Raw genomic sequence first — 19985 nt, 5'->3', positions numbered from 1 at the left:
CCTAGTTTAGCCAAAAACTTCCATTATTTAGAATAATTGAATTACAATAGATTCTCTTTAGTTCAACTAGAGGCTGCACAAACATCAACAAGATTTAATCTTGGCTTCCACAAAAGAAATATTCATCACCAATAATACGAATTTTAATAATAAACAACAAAATAGAGAATAGATCTAACTAAGTTTTGATATTTGAAATAATCAATAGAGAAGCCTTTGCAAAGATCCAAACTGTTCAATTTATAGCTCTCAATGCCTGGAACAACATACTGCAATTTCAGTCAAATCTGGAACTCCCCAGTACGGTAGAAGGCTATGAGTGCACAATATATGAGACGGTTTAGAATGGAATGTTTGCAGACCATCTTCATGCCTCTGATACTCTATTTAATGTTGGATCACGGTAAGGATCATCTCTCTTCTCCGCCATCTTTATAGTAGATAAATTGAGAAAACCTTCAGATTTAAATTTCTACTACTGTTCTTGTGAGGTTTGTTCTGTGTTAGTGTTTCATCAAAAGTAATCTTTGGGGGTGGTCATATTATGTTTGTTATTTTTAGTGCTGGATGTGAGAGAATAATTGATTAACTAGAAGCATATAGGATAACATACGTGAAGGCGGATAGAGTGATCAATATGATGCATAGGACATCAAACCTATGAATGTTAGAAATGAAGAAAGAAAATGTTGGGGTCAAGACATACAAATATGTCTAAAGATTCTAAAACAATAATAGTTTTAGTTTAGACAGTATAAGGGAATTATTAATGGGCTTCATTAGTTTAAGATCATCATATCTATGGGAAGAAAATATCGGTCTGAAATTCAACTCTTTTGATTTATAGAATAGTATACGTATGGCAAAGGATGTACTGTATAGCACATCAAACAAGTCTGGTTGGCGATGGTGCAAGTGGTAAGTAAATCGTCAAAGTCCTCAGTCCAACGTACCAATGCACACATCGAAATACATGGCATGGGCATTAAAAAGGTTTCTCTCAGTCCTACCTTGCATGGTAACCGTTTCCAGCAAGCCTTCCACCAGAGAAATTTAACCCGTGGTGCCACCTTAATTTGCAGACCAAATCCATGCAAACATCTCATGATGACAAATCTGTCCGAGTGATTACATTATATTCTTTAATTCCTGAACATGCCCAGCCCACCTGAGGATTTAGATCGGCACATTGTTTTCCAGTTGAGCAAATGAATTTTTTCCTTTGATCAGCAGCATGCCTCCATAAGAATGATCTACATTCTGTCTCAACCATGCTGATGAGTCTAGGGGGAACTGGAAGATTAGACATCAAATAGAGGGGATGGATAGAAGCAATTTTTAGAGTAATTATATCCCTTCAGATCCGCATGATCAAGGCATCCTGCTTGCTGCTTGTGGGTTCGGTTTTGTTGGCTCTCTAGTTTGGTTGGAAGTTCTGCGTCATTTGGTTTTTCGGCCTTTTTGTTTTCTGGTCTTGGGTTTATTTTGTGGAGACACTGATGGAGATCTTGCAGCATTGTGACGTGATATGGGACCTTTCAAGAATTATAAGCGTCGGCGGTTAGCGACGCAAGATAGTATACAATATATTTTCAAGAATTGGGAGTCTGCTTTAGCTTCAGTTGATGAAGGGTGGTTAGAATGTCTTTTCTCCGGTATATATGATCCCTTACCATCTAGGCCTTCCTTCTATAATGATGGCAAAAAGGCTGGCATAATCCTGCAGATGAGATTCTTGTTATTGGAGCTGTCAATTATTAGATGTAATCCTTCATGCTTCTTGATAAACAAACTTAGATATGAATTAGAAGCAACATATCCACAAAATTGTAAATATCGAACAATTTTACCGTACCAAGCTCTTGGAGCTTGTTTTAGCCCACAAAGAGCTTTCTTGAGCGTACACACAAAATTTGGATGAGTGCTAGAAACATAACCAAATGGCTGGTTTATATAAATATCCTTATTAAGCTCTCCATATAGGAAAGTATTTTTCACATCAACTTGCCATAATTTCCAACCATAGCAAGTTGCTAAAGCTAACACAACACAGACTGAGATCATCTTAGCCACGGGACTAAAAGTCTTTCATAATCTTCTCCATTTGTTTGAGAAAATCCATGAGTAACCAGCGTTGCTTGGAATATGTTGGCACTTTCTTCAACTTTTCTTTTTATCTGTACACCCATTTACATGAAACAGGTTGCACATCCTTGGGTTTAGGCATGAGGTCCCTAGTTTCATTTTTCATAGGAGCATTCATCTCTTCATCCATGGCACGCTTCCACTCCTTGATATCTTTAGCTTCATCATAATAAGAGGGTTCCTCTCATCATCAATTGGATTGGCAAAGAAACAAGAATAAGTACTTACAAAATTTTTATCTCGATAACAGGTAGGTTTGACAATTATTCTCCTTAATTGTCGATTACTAGCCACCAATTCATCACTTCTTCCTTGTTGTCCATTACTTTGGTGAGAACTTGAGCTCCCCATTTCTCTTTGCTCTCCTAATGATGATTGAGGAGAAGAGTCATGTGGTGTTTTTGATCTGATCGAAAAGAAATTTTCTTTTTTTTCAACCTGCACAACTCGCATCTCTCAAAAGCTTCCAAAGATGGTTGTTAAGCCCATTCTTAGATTGAGATAATATAAGAAATATATTCTGGTTTCAAGCCATGATCAATATGATGCTTTAATCGTACTTCAGAAATTGGTTCTTTCGGATCTAAAAGAGAAATTTCTGAACACAAATTTTTAAATTTCAGAAAGATTTGAGCAATTGAGAGATCACCTTGTGTTATATTTGCCAGCTCGTTCTCTAATATTTGCAGCCGAGCCACATCCTTTTTGTTGAGCTCAAGGGTCTGCCATATTTCACTTGCCGAATTGCACCATATAATATGATCAAACAAATCATGAGAAATAGATCGTTTCTAGACAAATTCATCCTTTGCTTTTATCTGCTTCCATCGCCTGAGAGCTTCAACATTTTGTGCATTATTTCTGGAGCTACTGTATCAACTCCACCCACAACCTCTCACAAGTTTTCACCCACAAAATAAGACTCCATACATATTCTCCATACTCTATAATTGGACTGGTTTAGCAATTCTACACCAAGTCTACTAATATGACCACTCAAATCCATCTTAGAGCACCAACTAATTTTCTTCACTAAGGGGTCTTGTCACATACCAGCTAGCGCCCTTATAGTTTTGATACCATATACAAAATGATAGTGTAACCGAAGTCACACTAGCCCAAGACCGCCGGCCACAACGTGAAAAAAAAAGCAAGCTGCAAATAGAGACCTCCAAAGATGAATAAGAGTGAACAATTAATTGAAGAACTCAATACAAAGATGGAGAGCAATCAACTTGTGGTTCTATTTCCCAAGTACAACTATTTCCTAAATACAACAGATGGGAGGTATTTTATAGATTTTATGGAAGCTTCTAGTACATACAATCATATTAATTATATGTAATTATAACTGCATAGAAAAATAAACAGATATTATAAAAAGATATAAAGATGGATAAGTACATAAATATATTAATAATTCTTACATGAATCTAGATTGATTATGTATCTAGACTATTCAAAAAAAAATCAACTTTTGCTGATTTCAACAATACCCTCATCCGGAGGGCAGCCGATAAGGACTGTTTGCATAACAAAAGCTAAGAGACCGCGTTCTCGCTAATATCTAGCGAAGCGACGAGATTGGCAAAAGCGGTCATATCTTCTCCCTGATAGAAGCCTTTTACCAACCTCCGAAGAAAGTTGTGTCCTTGGACCGTGCTGTCGAGAACAAGGAACAGGTCCAGTAGTCCCGCTGCGTGGAGATAAAAAATTCACGTGGTGGACGAGAGTTGAAGAGACTAGATCATCTTCATCGTACAATTTCTTATCAGTGTGAATGCACAAAAAATTAACTGTTTATCTTTCAGCTGCCAGCTGACATTTGAGTATAAATAGGGCTTCAGGGTGACCCAATCTACTGCATAACCAAAGATGGGATCCCAACTTCCACATCCCTCGCTGCTCCTTGTTGTATTCTTTATTCTGCCTTGCTTCCAAATGGTGGCGTCTGGAGCAGAGGAATCAACAAAGGTTAATTCTTGCATTCTTGTTGCTAAACACGAAGGGACTAGGGAGTTTATTCTCTAACATTCCCTTCTTTGGGATTTCAGTTGTACATAGTGTACATGGGGGAGAAGCAACACGAAGATCCAAACTTGGTCACTGCATCACACCACGAAATGCTCACTTCACTCCTTGGAAGGCAAGTTACTCCCTTTTCTTGGTGCTGCCGAATGGCCTAAGTGGTTCATCAGCAGGTCAAGTAATTTTGGTAGAAAAAGGCTCATTCATTAGTAAGCGAGCCGAGAATGGGTTTTGCCCAGCTCATTCCTGTCCAGTTTATCAACTCAAAAAATAACAATAATAAAATAAAATAAAAACATGAATAAAATAAATACATGAAACTTATTTTCTATTTTTATTTAATTGTATTAAGACTGCTCTTTCCAATCAAGCCAGAATATACATAAGAACACCTTGGAGGACTTGGGGCGCTCTCTTCAAATTCCTTGGACTAGCCGTTCCTTGGGCGGCCTGATCAGTTGAGCTCAAAATGAAACGAGCTGGTTCCAGCCTTTGGTTGATTGTAATATATATATACCGACCGAGCTTGAGTCTGGCCTAGCTTGCTCTTCTCATTTCCATCACCTATATATTCGTGCTATCCCAATTTCGGTGATATTTTTCTTTCTTTCATCGAAACCTTTCAATTAAAACATTACTGACTTAATGCATTATTGGTGCTTCAGCAAGGAGGAAGCTCTAGATTCAATCGTCTACAGCTATAAGCATGGATTTTCAGGCTTCGCAGCTAGGCTCACGAAGCCTCAAGCAAAGAAAATTTCAGGTTCTGTATGCTCAATACCGATCCTCGAGTAGAAATCCAGGCGTCAATGTGAAAAACTTTTCAAGTCAAAATGATAGGCAAGCTATTAATAAATTTTGATTCATGCAGACTTTTCCGAGGTGCTCAGTGTGACGCCAAACCGGAAGCATCGTGTTCACACAACTAGAAGCTGGGATTTTCTCGGCGTAAATTACTACCAACCTGCAGCCACAGGATTGCTTCAAAAGGCAGCCAAGGTGTCATTATTGGAGTCATCGATACCGGTCAGTCCGGCTTCTTCAAGATTTTTACCTATTCTCCCATGATAAGTCCACAATATATCAGCTGATGATGGCAAATGACGTAATTTCTTTCCTTCAGGTATATGGCCAGAATCCAAAAGCTTCAACGACCACGGTTTTGGTCCCTTGCCATCCCGGTGGAAAGGAAGATGTCAGGCGGGACAACTGTTTGATCCCAAGAAGCACTGCAACAAGAAGTTAATCGGAGCCCGATGGTATATCTGCGGGGTCGATGGGGAGGACCTCGATGGAGAATACATGTCTCCACGAGACCATGACGGCCATGGAACACACACCGCCTCCACTGCCGCTGGTGTACTTGTAGAGAACGTGAGCTTCCAGGGCCTGGCAGCTGGGGCAGCGCGAGGAGGAGCTAGTCCTCGTGCTTGGGTGGCAATCTACAAGGCGTGCTGGCGTGGCTAGTGCAGCGACGCGGATGTCCTTGCGGCGATAGATGATGCCATCCATGATGGCGTTGACGTCCTATCTTTGTCCCTTGGTAAGCCTTCAGAGTGGCCCGGAACTTTACACGCCGTCGCCAGGGGGATAACCGTTGTCTTCTCCGGCGGAAACGACGGCCCCGCGTTCCAGACCGTCGAGAACTCATCTCCATGGGTTATAACGGTCGCTGCAAGCACGATCGACCGCTCTTTCCCTACGGTCGTCACCCTTGGAAATAATCAGAAATTTGTGGTAACACGATAGCTGCAGTCGCACCGCCCTAAGCATAACATTTCTTTAAAAAAGAAGAAGAAAAGAATAAGAAGAATCATGTATCTGTGTATCTTGGCAGGGTCAATCCATGCATCATGAGACCAAGAAAGATGACGACAAGTTTACGGAATTAGTGGTGCCCTCCAGAAGGTAAGAGAATGACCTATCTGGTCCTCCGTACTGACATATTATTTATTTTTCTCGAGACTGAGTAGGGGGCGTTTGATAATTTGCAGCTGCGATGCTGCCGCTATAAATGCTACTGATGTCAAGGGGAAGATTGTGCTGTGCTACGTTCTTGGATCGGCGTCCAATTTCCTGTCGCCGTCGAGTATAATCGCTGCAGTTTTGAGCGTGAGGGAAGGTGGGGGCAAGGGTATCATTCTCGGCATGTACACTACCAATCTGCTAGATTTTTTCGCGCAATTGGAAGGATTCCCGGGCGCTGCTGTGGACTATGAAATTGCATTCCGGATGATCGAATATTGCGATAAAGCTGAGAGGTGGGTATTTCTTCCTCTTAGCCTTTCATGAGAAGCTATCCCAACATCAAAACGGGAAACTGATCTTCTGCTTCAACAACTGATTTGCTGGATAGCAAAAATATGCCCCCATTGGTGAAGATTTCTCCAACTCGCTCCACCACAGGAAATGTTGTTGCGCCGAAGGTCGCAGCTTTCTCATCGAGAGGGCCCAGTCCAACATTTCCTGAAGTGCTCAAGGTATTTGAGTTCATGAAACCTAACCATTCCCTATCATGCATAATGACCTATGTCAACTGACAACACTGACGGTGATTTGCTTGAAGTTTTCGAAAGCAAGTATATTTAGGCAGCATTTAGAGCTAATGATTCAGAATGGAACCCTGAAAATAGGTAGATGTCCGACAATAATGTTCGGGGATGGAGCTACTCTAGAGTCTAGACAAAGCTTTGATTCCATAGTTTAAGATTTTCTTATAGAAAAGCCATCAAAGCATATCTAAAATTTCCAATTGGACATTCTTCTGAAAAAAAAAAAGCACCCTTGGAAATTTGGACAGCCTGATATTGCTGCCCCAGGAGTCACCATTCTAGCAGCAGTGAAGAACAATTACGAATTCGAGTCAGGTACCTCGATGGCATGCCCACATGTGTCTGGAGTGGTAGCATTGCTCAAATCTCTGCATCCGAATTGGTCTCCTGCAGCTATTAAATCAGCTCTTGTCACAACTGGTACAGAATTGCATCCCCAACTTATTCTTTGTTTGATCTTTTCTCGGATAATGTATTAACTTGCACCTGACTCTGCTCGAAGCATCGGTGACTAATGAATATGGAATGCCGATAACGGCGGAGGGATCGGTGAGAAAAGTTGCTGACCCTTTCGACTTTGGCGGAGGACACATTAACCCAAACAGAGCCGCTGATCCTGGGCTTATCTATGACATCAATCCAAAAGATTATCTTCGATTCTTCGGAGGGATCGGTGAGAAAAGTTGCTGACCCTTTCGACTTTGGCGGAGAACACATTAACCCAAACAGAGCCGCTGATCCTGGGCTTATCTATGACATCAATCCAAAAGATTATCTTCGATTCTTCGGAGGGATCGGTGAGAAAAGTTGCTGACCCTTTCGACTTTGGCGGAGGACACATTAACCCAAACAGAGCCGCTGATCCTGGGCTTATCTATGACATCAATCCAAAAGATTATCTTCGATTCTTCGATTGCAGTCTTAGTCGATCTGAAGGTTGCAATGCGACAGGAGGACCTTTGTATCATTTGAATCTGCCCTCAATTGCCATTCCTGATCTCAAGACATCTGCAATGACATGGAGAACAGTTACAAATGTTGGTCAAGTTAATGCACGCTATACGGCAGTCATTGAATCTCCTCCAGGTGTAAAGATGGTTGTGGAACCTTCTTCCCTTATTTTCCATGCAACTACAAAGATGCAAACTTTCAAGGTAATTTTCACATCAACTCGCAAGATACAAGGGGACTATACATTTGGAAGCTTAACTTGGAGTGATGGAGGAAGCCACTCCGTGAGGATTCCCATAGCAGTTCGAATCATAATTGACGACTTCTATGCAGATACTGCATAAAATCATTTCCGAAGCTTCCGTATTGCAGGCCCCACTTGCCTTTTTAAGTATGTTATCTGCAATAAATGTCATGCCAGAACTTACCATGATCGTGTCTTTTGCATGACAAACGAAATAAATGGCAAGCTAGAATTTGATGCTCTATGATCTTCGCACAATCTCGATTCATTTCAGCTCGATTTATGGTTATTAAATATGTTAAAGTAGGCACTACATTTATTGGCTTGATAGAAAATTGGGCATACCACGCTCAAACATATGATGAAGAAACCAACTTGTCTCAAAAAATCTTCTTTTTTTTTTTCGGGGAAAAGGACTTGCACGAATTTGAGCCTAGAGCCTGATCAAGACAAGCTTGATCACAACCTGAAGCTTGATAAATCTTGATTGGACTGGAGTCAGCAGATTCATGCAAATGCATAGATGCGTACAAACCAAGATCTATGCAGGGCCGCTGTGCTAGAAAAAAGCCAGCATTGTACATCGGACCAGGCAAAATTACCGATCCCAAAATTTGTGAACCATGTGGGCTTCTTTCCAGCGACACAGAGACCGACATGGAGATGCTTTTACATTGATCCTACAGCAAATAAAAGCTACCTAATAACCTTCAACTGACTGCAAGCCACATTGGGAAAACAAGAATTTAAATAATTAGAACCATAAATATGATACAAAATTCTGACGATGGCATAAGGCCAATAAAATCCCCAGGCTTCTATATATTAAACTGGAAACAACTGGAACTAGAGAGATTACATATACAAGACTGCGAACATATCTAAAATTGTATTACTTGAAGCAAGTTAAAACCAAGAAAGGAGAGAGGACCTGCAAACTATCTGTTCTTTTAAACGACAGGATAGAAATTCTCTTCTGCTTGATGTTTTGAAGCAATCAAAAGCTTACTTGTTCCAATCAAAGCACTCCAATCCACTTTACGTGGCTGGTACAATAGCCCAACATTTTGAATGCTTTCAATTGCAGTGCAAGAAAAATTCAACCAGAAAAATGACAGATATTGACTAAATAAGCCCAGTAATGACGTTACCAGCAAGTAGCGAACAAATTACTTGAAGAGATCAGGATTCAGCCAATCTCTGCACTCAAAAAAAGAAAAGATTAAAGAAAGAACTCGAGTCTCGAATATTGCACCTGTAGCAATATGTACAGAATGATTCATGAAAATAGTGAAAGATATTACATCATAATCAACATGAGCTTACTTGCTAATGTCATCAAGATGATCATCAAAATCGACTACGTCTTGCCATTTCTCAGAAGTAATATAATCCAACAATACTATGTTGGCTGAGGGCTCTTTTATAGTCAGCAGCTGACTGCTATCATCTGATCCAGCTTGCCGCCAGCTTTTTGATGAATCCCTTGTGTACAGCTGCACAGTAGATGAGCAAGATAAGAAAGCACAAAGGCACTTACTGCAAACAAACAATGTATCATAAACCACTCATTTAAATGAAGTAGACAGTCAACAAAAAACACTGGCTAACTATAGACTAACTGTAGATAACAAGCTCCATGAATGGCATAAAATCAGAAACCTTAGCCTCTGCACCATCTCAAATTAGAGGCATATGTTTCAATTTCACTTCCAAGAATTCTTGTCTTGACCAAGTAATCATCATCCTTTGATTTTCTTTTTTTGAGAGAGATAAAACCACTGAGAATATTAATTATATACTGGCAGAAACTAAGGTGGTACAAGTAGAAAATGGGCACAAAATTGAACATCCACAGCCGCAAAAAAGAAAACAAGACTATCAAAGAAGCATGATACCAAATTCAAACTAGGAAGACGTGAATGTGGAGAGAACTTCAAGCAACAATATTGAGACTCTGCATAAAGAGTATACAAACCATTTGCAAATCATTACAAGGTCATCCAGCAACTAAAGTAAAACCATCCAAGTCTTCACTCTATGAACTATTCCTCGAGCAATAATGACCGGTTTTTGCCTATGCTTTCTATGGAAAAAAAACTTTTGAGTTGTTCCAATCTGATGCTCCCTTAGGAGGCAGAATAGGCTCCAAACAGGATGTTATAACAACATGATGTTGGAAGCAAATTCTACACAAGAATATGAAATATCATTTCTCAGGAAAGCTAATATGAAACTTTACAGATCTACATGTGTATATACGGATTTTTTCAGAGGGAACCAGAGAGGGGCTTGAAGAACCCAAATTAAGTGTGTATGTGTGGATATTGTTTACCCTAAAATTTCACAGAAGGCCATGTGTCCTACGACAGTGTTTATTTCATGCAAGATCTGGTGCACGTAAGGAGCACATGATGAAGGCAGTTTGATCAAGGGTAGCAGTTGTAGATCAAGACAGTTACAAGAACCCCTAGAATTATCTACCCAAGGTGCTTTCAGGCAGTTCCGTATAATGTCAATCATTATAAAGGAAAAGGAATAAATTGTTCTCTCGTTCGCATTCACAAAATTAAAGCAGAACTAGCGACACGAAGCATCACTAGGACGTAGTCTGTGTACGTTAGAATTAGGAATCTTGTCTTCCTCAATAATGTCTAACCTGCCCTGGAGCTTTTGTAGATCAATGGTGTACTCAATCCATCCTCTAGTTCAAACAGAGACTTGCAATCCAATTAATCAAATCAAGTTTCTCAGTTCATATCTGTTTAATTTGCTTTTATTTCCTTTTTTTCTTCTTTTTTCCTTTTTGCTTCCACCAGAAATTTTAAGTCTTTGTTGCCAAGGTGCTAAACCCATATCATCCAATTGACCACAACCCTTTGGATTGATCTGCTCAATCTAGCACATGCAAGCAGCCTCCTTGGCTAAAGAGAAGCCGAATTGCTGGGTGGTGGTGAATTGCCAACGAGGAAGGCGGAGGGGTGACGGAGGGAGCAGAGGATGTGGTGAACATTGGTTTGCTCTTAGATGTTTAAAGAAAGTGAAAATGACAAGGGAACACAATTGAAGTCTTTCTCAGAAGTAATAAAGGCATTATGGCCTTACTCGAACATGGTTGTTGACAGTGTCAATAGGGAAATGGACAGAAGCATAGGTTCAGGACAGAAAGTTCATTTCGTTGGCCAGTCTGAGATTTTTTAAAATCAACAGGGGCCAAGTCTAACTGGGGCAAAGTAGAGAGGAACAAAGTGTATAGTTCCCAAAAAATGCTACCTCAAAACTTTAAAAATTCTCATATCTTTATTTTATATGTTGGTTTTACTTTTACATATATTAGATCCTGTGAGAAGGCCTGCGAGATGCAAAAAATGTAAAAAGTATCAAGCAGAAGAGATCAAAGCCCATTCATAATCACCCATTATGGCTGCCAAAACTTGTTAGAGATCATAAGACAGTTTCAATGGCTACTAAACTATTATTTGGTTTACTGAAGAAATTCATAAATCACTAGAAAAGAATTATCTCTTTAATCCCTCTTATGGCAGCAGCGCTTCTGCTGCAACAGCATGAGAAACGGCATTTACCCTAAATAGGTCTACATAAGTAGGTATCCATGTCATCACAAAATACCTCTAATAGCCTCATGGATGTGAGGCACAGGATTGCAAACAAGCCCGTTAAAGTCTAGTCAAGGTTTGAGCCAACCTAGACCTTTGACAAGACAACCCAACCTGTATCAAGCACCCAACTTGACTTAACTAAATAGCAAACAGGTTTTGTTTTAGGAGGAAAAGGCATTGGGGTTGGCACTTCTCTAGTGGTAATGGCTAGCCAGGATGGGAGAAAGTAAGGGGCAACTAGCAAGGGGCAAAGAAGTCGAGTGCCGGCAGCAGAGGGTTAGAGGATTTCAGTGAGTCTTGGATCAGGATGCTAGAGTTAAGGTTCAGCTACCAGCAGCAAGAGGCAATGCGGGGTAAGTATGGAACAATGATGGCAAGAGCAAGATATAAGGTGGGGGAGTAGCAAAAGCAAGGAGAAGGATAGGAGAGAGGACCAAAGAGAGGACTAGGGAGAAAGGGACTGGGGGAGAGGACCAACAAGATGGCTTGTGGTTGTTGATGCTAGATGACCAAGTGCTAGCGGACATCAATAAGGCACATGGATGGGGCTAGGATTCTACCTAGTGAGAATCAAAACCTATTTGGATTCAGAGAAATGGAGAGAAGAGAAAGTAAAGAGAGATCGAATTTCTCTCGTTTAATTAGGAAAATAATGGACAAGTACAGAGAAAGTAAGAGACATAGGGAGAAATCATTTCTCATCAAAACCATAATTTGTTTTCTCCGAAAGTGGAAAGATTTCGTACAAAAGAAGCCAAATGCTCAAAATAAGTTCTTTATTCCTTTTTTGTCCCCAAAGCAGAAAGTCCAAATATTTTTTCCTTTTCTCTCCTATACATCCAAACAAGAGGAGAGAATTGTTCTCTTGTCTCTTTTCTTCTCTTCTCTCCATTGTACCCAAATAGAGCGGGCAAGAAACACAAACTAGGTCACCATACCATCTCCACTCTCTACTATTACATACCAAAACAACCCCTCAATTGTTTGATCAGACCACACAATCCGATGGTCTAAAAATACTTTCTCATGCATGTATCTGTTTATGTATATAAGGGTCTTGTCAAACATAATCAGGTCAGATCGACCTAAACCTGAAGCTGACCCAAGTTTCAAGTCAGGTAACTAGGTTTGCCTTAGGTCACAATTCGGTAATTGAGTTAAAAGATCAAGGTAAACCAGGTTAATTGAGTCAGGTTTCCCAAGACCTGACCCACTGACAGCCCTAGTGAGGCTCCAACATATTAGGCTTGGACCTCTGGTGCATTTAGGAAACAAGGTTCTATAGCAAGTTGTAGCGTGCTAAATCGAATAAATTTGCATTAGCTTGTAATATGCACATAGTTCGTGAATTCTGCACTAAAGTCTTCACCACAATTTCTTATAGATGAATCCTATTAGGAGAAAATGATAGTTAAAACCAATAACCTCAGTCGATGCATCGATTTATTTTTTCAAAATGTTATTGGTATATACTTTGAATCATGCGGGAATCGATAGAGATTATTACTCTTTTTCTGATTCCATGTTAACACTACGACTCAAATTTTGTTTTTTATGTTTGAAATCCCTTTTTTCTCTTTGGGATGAACATGTCTGTTGACATAGTGGATTCCTCCCTTGGGTTCCTCCAAAGAGGAATGTCTCAGTTGATTAGGGTATTTTTCCAGAAAGACATGTCCTTCAATTTGTTAGTTGCATCAAATGGCAGACCCAATCAATATAGGACACATCCAAGAGTCAACAAAATTATGCCCACCTTAAGATACATCCTGTTAAGTTAGCTGAAGGGTGAATCTGAATCAATCCCTTAGCCCAAATGCAAAGGAAAAGGACCAAAAACTTTGAAAGATGGAGATGAAAGTACAAGAAATTCGAGAAATCTCTTCCTTGTGAAAAAGTTAGATATGATAAATAACTCAGAGCGCATCCTCCCTCAAATTCAAGAACTCTTACTCTCCTGCTATTATTAGGATGTATAGGAGTAAACAAACCACGACCTATTTATAAACACTAGAGGTGTGAGTGGATGTTAAAGGGTAAGAGTTGCATCCTCCATCAAATGTACTTGAAGCTTAGGTTTAGATGCATCCCATCATTAATATGAGTGATGCTTGGATGCAAGCGTAAAATACCAGAACAAAGGATATGTCTTTTGAGATAAAGACTAAAACAAATTAAGACACCTCAAGGGAGAAGAAATCAGTACATGAACAGATACATATCTCTTTGGGAAAAAAAAAAAGATCTAAAACAATAAACAGATGAAGGTTGGTAACAATTAAAATATAAGAACAGAAAATAAGTAATGGTCCCAATAATCTCTGGGTTGAGTTACTTGTTTGAGGTATCCTATGGGCTATCAGAAGATCAAATTGTTTTTACTTCAATATAAACTTTGTGAACCTACAATGTCAACAGCTGAAGCTGCTTTCTACAGAAATTTTATGAAAACCTTCTTCAATTATTTGCCTTTCCCCTATTCTTGTTGTTCAGGTTTATCTATTTTGCCTTAAAATCTGAAAATTTGATCAAATGAAATTTTATTGACGGCTTGAAAGAAGTTCTTGCTTTGCCGAGGCAAGGAGCATCCATATAGGAGCCAACCTTGAGTTCCTCCATGACTAACCATACAACCGACGGCAAGCACAAGAACTTATTCTCCTATCCTATGCACAAGAAACTTCCGAGAATATTATTTAGAGAGAAAAAAATAAAATCGATCCAGTCCCGTATCCAGTTTCTACACAGAATCTTTGATCTTTCGATGTTTCTTCCTCCAAGAAAGATCACAAAGAAAAATAAAAGATATAGAAGAAAAAAAAAAAGAAAGAGGACTACCATTACCTGCACTGCAAGACCCCGCCCTTTCCCTTTCAGCAACTCTTCCAGCCTCTTATTCTCCAACTGGTGCAGCAAAACACCAATAAAGAAGATGAAATAAACAAAACCAAACAATTCCTGAAACGCATAAAGAATTGAGAGAATGAAAAAAAAAGCGAAAGCCCCACCAAAAGCAAGGCGGCACGGGGAAAGTATCTGAAAATATGATCGCCGATCTTCTTGGCAGCGTTCCCAAGCTCGGCGTCATCGTACCTCTCGTTCGCGTGGTAGTAGCCCACCACACTCAAACCCTCAGCCCCGAAGTGTTCTTCTACCTATACATAAGAAAGAAAACCCTAACCTAATAAGTTACAATTCGTAGACGAAAACGAGAGAGAGAGAGAGAGAGAGAGAGAGAGAGAGAGAGTGGGAACCTGGATGAGGGCAAGCTCGAGGGAGGGGAGGAGGCCGATCTGGGAATGGGTAAGGGGAATGGCATCGGCGATCTGGACGGTGGAGGCATCGGCGTCGGAAAGGCGGCCGACGAGGAGGCCGCCGACGGGATAGCAGCGGTGCTTGAGGGCATGGAGGACCAGCTTTATGTACGCAGGCTGCGCTACTTCGTAACGGCACTCCGCCCCCATACCTCTCCGGTCGCTCGTTCGAACTGGGGCCGGCACCTCTCTCCTCCGGTAAGCGGGGTAAGCGCCGCCTGGATCTTTAAGTACCGGTCGAAACAATGTTAAGCCTTAAGCCAGGGTAAAAACTGCGGCTGCGAGCGATTTTAAGCACCGCACTTCTAGTTAACCTATCAGTTTATATGGCGGCTGTGCAGCGCCTGGTATGCCTTTTTTATTATTTTTTTATAGAAAAAATAAGTTCTTTTTTTTCATCAACCAATCTTAGTTAAATTTATAATTATAATTTTAATATCATCGATAAATTAATTGACATAAAAATCTCATGTAAAAGAGATACATAATTGATGTGCAACGTTTACTAATAACATGAATGAACTTATAAATATGTGTTGTTAGCCAATGGAGCGATAGACTAGTTGTGTTTGTAATTTCTGTTGGCGAACAACCTTCTATATATTATAGGTATAACATTTTGTGTGAGATTTTTGTTACCTTAGCATTGCTAAATAAACAAAGTATGCCTTAGCAAAAGAAACCCAGTCGGATCATTCATCATAATAGCACCTGGAGGATGAAATAGAATTGTGAAAGGGTATAGCATTACGCTTGGTGCTAGTTTCTCGATGATATTAATTAAATTTTGAATGTTCATGGGGAAGGTAAAACATTGATGAACATGGATGTGTTGTTTTTCTCCTGGTCAAGAATAAGAAAACGTTGTTTATCTTCCTCTTCTTGCAAACTAGAATGTATAGGTTTGGCAATTCAGGCATGCTTTAGGGAATGATGAGAGCAGATGATATAGAGAATTTTTTTAAAAAAAAAACATTTATTAGGTATATAAGAATACCAATACGTAAGACTAAGTATGTAATTTATGACGACCCCTGTGATGATCTGGATCAAACAATAGTGGAGTTTGTGCTAATGACTGAAACTCATGCAATATTTGATTTATATATATATATATATATATATATATATATATAGAAAATATGCAGGATATAAGGAAAACCGGCATAATGGAAATTCAAGTTACTAATATATAACACCTAGTGACTGTATCAACTGAATCTCTTGACACATTATTTGATTAAAGTATCATTTGGATATGATTTCCGGTCTCCATGACCTCATTTGATGAGGATTCCAGAGGGATCTCCAGAATCGAGGCATGATGGCTTCTTTTAATATTGTTCGCAATGTGTGGGTAAGTGTAAGCTCAAAAGAAATCATTTAGTCATGGAGGTGAATAAGCATAAATCATTTTCCTTCAAGCTTTATCCGGCTATTAAGTGGCATTTGCTTGTGCTTGCAGAAATTTGGAGCTTCAAGTTCTTTATTTTTAAATTTTGTTTTATATGGCCCAAGACATGGTGAAAATGTAAGAGAATTTTGAAATTTGAGAAGAACGGTTATGAAATTTGCAACTGCGTCACCCTGAATCTGTCCAGTGTTGAATACTGTGGCAACCATCAGCTATGAGCTTAATGATGCTGACTATGAAGAAAATGAGGTCAATAAAACATGGGTGCAAAAGCTTCTTCATGCTGTCGAGACTTTGTCCAGCAACTATGACTCCTTTGTCCACCTGATGATAGACTTTCATAGTGAAGAGGCTCGAAGTCATCATGATGTAGAAAAGGTTTAGCCAGCTGGGTGGCCTTCAACTCAATAGCGAGGTGAGGACATTGGTCAATTATTTCTCTGAGATGTCACAGAGACCAGTGCGAGACAAATTTGCCCGGCTCTCTCAGATGACAACCATTCTAAACTTCGAAAGGATGTCTGAGATTTTGGACCTCCGGGGAGAGTGACATAGAATCAACTTCAAACCTGAAAGCGGTTGTAAATTCATAGTTTCATCTGCATTTCCTTTTAATGTTTTACTTTTCATTTTATATTCATTTGTTTTACTCATTGAAACAGAAGTAGTATAGCAGAAACTCAGAATATTCTTTCAAACTATTTGCTTGATATGAAGAATCTATTTCCGGCTCATCATGTTTATGATTTCATGAATAATCCAACTACAAAATGAAAAAGATGCGGCGCAGATTTTTATCATGCTTCAGCCATGGTATACCGACCATACCGAACTGAACAGTACCAGACATACCATACCGATTCGGAACCGATACCGATGGCTAATGACATTCGGTATACTCAAAAAATTGCATACGGTACTGTATTGATATTCGGTACCAAGACGGTGAAGAGTTTGTGTGCGAGTAAAATGTCTTGGCGGACACATTCAAGAGCTTCTTGATCGAGAACTCAAGAGCTTGTTGATTGAGATCCCTTTCCCCCTAATCTCTTTGTTCATTTCATATCGATGCCTGATTCGATCATCCAGCTTGTAGCCAAGAAAAGCAGGGAAAATCAAGAGCTCTCCGATCTCTCTTCCCATCCCCTCGACGAGGAATTCAATTTTCTTCTCCATTGACTCGTGGTTATACTGCAGCACCTGAGGATGTTTCATGCTCATTGTCAACACATTCTCACGGGAGAAGCCATAGCTGAAGAAGAGATCGATCACCATCTGCAAGTTCTCGCAGCTCGTCCTCGTTACCGCGCCCACTGCCAAGGCCAGCTCTCTGGTGCGGTGTCTGTAGCCGATCTTCACAAGGAAGGCCAGCTTCTTCGAGAGGTTGTATTCAAAGGAAAGACTAACGAAGAGAGGGGCCTTGATCAAGAACTTGGAGATGTCCTCTGCATTCATCTTGCATTGGTGGAGGAACTCTATTCTGGGCTTCAACTTCCTCTCCTTACTTACGCTGAAGATCTGGGGATACACCATTGCAATCTTGAAGACCTCTTTGTCGGCGAGGCCAATGGATCTCCAGAACTCTATGTGGGATCGGAAGTGCTCTACGGTGCAGGATAAGATAGCAGGCCATTTGTTGATTATGAGCCCAGTGGCCTCCCTGTCTCCCGCGCCGACCTCAGCGAGGTAGTCGACCCTCGGGATCAGCTGGTTTTCGAGATCCAGATTCAGAAGCGAAGGGCGGCGGACGATTAACTCCGGCCAGCCGTAGCCTTTCAGGAAAACAATCATCCGCTCCAGCCCTTCGATGGGTCTCGCGCCGAAGACCTTCGAGATGTTCACATCGTTGAGGACTTGCCCCAGCTTGTTACCGGGCATTCCGTGATCCACAAGCAGCCTGACCTTCGCGCTGAATGCCGGAAAGAATTGGGGATGGGAGGAGACCAGCAGGCGCTCGAGCTTCGCGGGTTCGAGTCCCTCGAGCTCCTTGTGGACGAAATCGATGAAGCGTCCAACCTCCGGTGAGGTTAGGGTCTTGGGGCGTCGGGCCACGGTCCGGTGGAGGCCGAGCCCGGTGATTCCAACGGATTGGAGGGAAAGTAAGCGGCGGTGGAGGGATTCTGGAGAGGCCAATTCCAGCTCTGGATGCTTCTGGAGGAGACATTCGACCTCCCGTTCATCAAGACCGAGTTCTTGCGAGAAAAGTACTGTTGGGTTTAATAAGAGTATTAGAAAGAAGAGAGGAGAGGAGATGGTGACGGATGGGATGAGAATATACCTACCGGAGGTGGCCTTGGAGATCGACGGAGAGGTACTTGTGGTGCAGCGAGTGAAGCAGGAGGGACTTCGCCGGAGTGGGAGGAGGGGCGCGTGTTCCAGCCCAGCGATGTAGCCGTGGAGAAAAAGAGAGGCGGTCGGAAAGGGGAGAAGGTTGTTTACGGCAGAATGGGGAGAGGATAGGGTGGGTGAGATTCGGATTGGGGTCGGGGGAAAGGAAGCAGGCAGTGCGGCCGGCGCCATGGCACTCGGCCTGGCTGCTCGCCGGCGTGGAGGCTGGGAACCGACTCCAGGGTTAAGGCCGATCACGAGGGGCTACCGGCTTCTCGGACGACTGCTAGGGCTTCTCAACGCCGCGGTATGGGAAGGCAAATGCTATGCTGGCTTCGCCGATCAAGTACGAACCGGACTCGTGATGACAAATCTGGGTTCGATATAAGGTGGTCTGGGTCATAGCCGGACGTCCAAATTGGTTTATTAATAAACAGGAATTAGATTAATAGTTTTTATCCATTTAACTCGTTTAATAAGTTCGTTAAGTTCGAATTGGTCAGTGTACAACTCATTGAATAATTTAGTTAAATCGGATTGGTTCAATTGCGGCCTGCTTTTATTCATGTCAGGTAGATTAGCCGGTGATTGCAAATTTGACGTCGCTTTATCTATTTTTTAAATAGTTGAAGTATTGGGTTGCGCAACCTATTTACTAATGAAAGGGCTTAGGCTTCAAACTTATATAGGATTAGTAGTTTTTCTATAATTTTCAAGTCCGGATTTCAAAATCTTAGAATATATACAATATATATATACATACATACATATAGTAAAATGGAAGTTCTTAGTTTGGCAGAGTTTGTATAACTATATTAAAAACATCATAGGTCCTTGTTTTGAATAATAACTACGATATAATAATAAAATTATTAATAAGATGCTTATTATTATTATTTTGCTAAGGCGAGTGGATCATACCTAACGAGTACAGATACACCCAATAAGATCAAAAAACAAAATACTTCGGAGTGCCAGGAGCAACTCCCCATCACCAGCCTACAAGGTACTACCGAAGTGGCTAGCTACATAACGAGCCACCCAGTCCGCAGCTCCATTAGCTTTACGGAAAATATGCTTGGCATGGAAGGCCCCTTCGTCCCTCACCATTGCCCATATATCTTGAAGTAAAGGATGGACATAACCATTACCCCTCGGACCCCCCCCGGATCCAACTAATAAACGTGGCCGAATCTTCCTCCAAGACAATGGCATTGGCTCGTAAAACACACTGGGCGTGACGCAGGCCCGCCCAAGCAGCCCTCAACTCCGCACCTGGAACCGAAATGTCGAAGAGTTGACTGCCCCCTGCAGCCACGATCCTGGCAGACGGATCCGAATAACAAAATCCGCACTACCCCGCATACCTCCGTCCAAGACGGACCCATC

At 41.1% G+C, this 19985-nt stretch overlaps 2 protein-coding genes and 1 pseudogene across 6 annotated transcripts; 1 reads left to right on the top strand and 2 right to left on the bottom strand.

Annotated features, from left to right (window-relative positions):
* Positions 1-3911: 3911 nt before the first annotated feature.
* Positions 3912-8970, top strand: LOC103706199 (annotated as a pseudogene).
* On the bottom strand, positions 8651-15181 carry LOC120105225 (ER membrane protein complex subunit 8/9 homolog). Of its 3 annotated transcripts, none has more exons than XM_039117511.1 (6): positions 14795-15181; positions 14549-14695; positions 14385-14444; positions 9247-9416; positions 9072-9120; positions 8651-8979 (listed from the first exon to the last, which is right to left on the bottom strand). In XM_039117511.1, the coding sequence occupies exons 1-5, from the start codon at positions 15002-15004 to the stop codon at positions 9090-9092; spliced, it is 618 nt and encodes a 205-aa protein (XP_038973439.1). In that variant the 5' UTR covers positions 15005-15181; the 3' UTR covers positions 8651-8979; positions 9072-9089. The 3 variants fall into 3 exon arrangements, with proteins under 3 accessions (XP_038973439.1, XP_038973440.1, XP_038973432.1); XM_039117512.1 differs by having other exon boundaries at positions 8651-8966; XM_039117504.1 differs by having other exon boundaries at positions 8651-9120.
* Positions 15182-16897: 1716 nt separating this feature from the next.
* On the bottom strand, positions 16898-18978 carry LOC103698323 (transcription termination factor MTERF8, chloroplastic-like). 3 transcript variants are annotated; one of them, XM_039117486.1, is made up of 2 exons: positions 18551-18978; positions 16898-18460 (listed from the first exon to the last, which is right to left on the bottom strand). In XM_039117486.1, the coding sequence occupies exons 1-2, from the start codon at positions 18786-18788 to the stop codon at positions 17256-17258; spliced, it is 1443 nt and encodes a 480-aa protein (XP_038973414.1). In that variant the 5' UTR covers positions 18789-18978; the 3' UTR covers positions 16898-17255. The 3 variants fall into 3 exon arrangements, with proteins under 3 accessions (XP_038973414.1, XP_038973411.1, XP_038973424.1); XM_039117483.1 differs by having other exon boundaries at positions 16898-18475; positions 18551-18976; XM_039117496.1 differs by having other exon boundaries at positions 18547-18975.
* Between the last annotated feature and the right edge of the window lie 1007 nt (positions 18979-19985).

This window comes from Phoenix dactylifera, chromosome 2 (genome assembly GCF_009389715.1).
Source record: "Phoenix dactylifera cultivar Barhee BC4 chromosome 2, palm_55x_up_171113_PBpolish2nd_filt_p, whole genome shotgun sequence".
In the NCBI taxonomy this organism is placed as follows: Eukaryota; Viridiplantae; Streptophyta; class Magnoliopsida; order Arecales; family Arecaceae; genus Phoenix; species Phoenix dactylifera.
The sequence above is the reverse complement of the archived record's forward strand: the minus strand, read 5'-3'. Positions and strand labels throughout refer to the sequence as shown.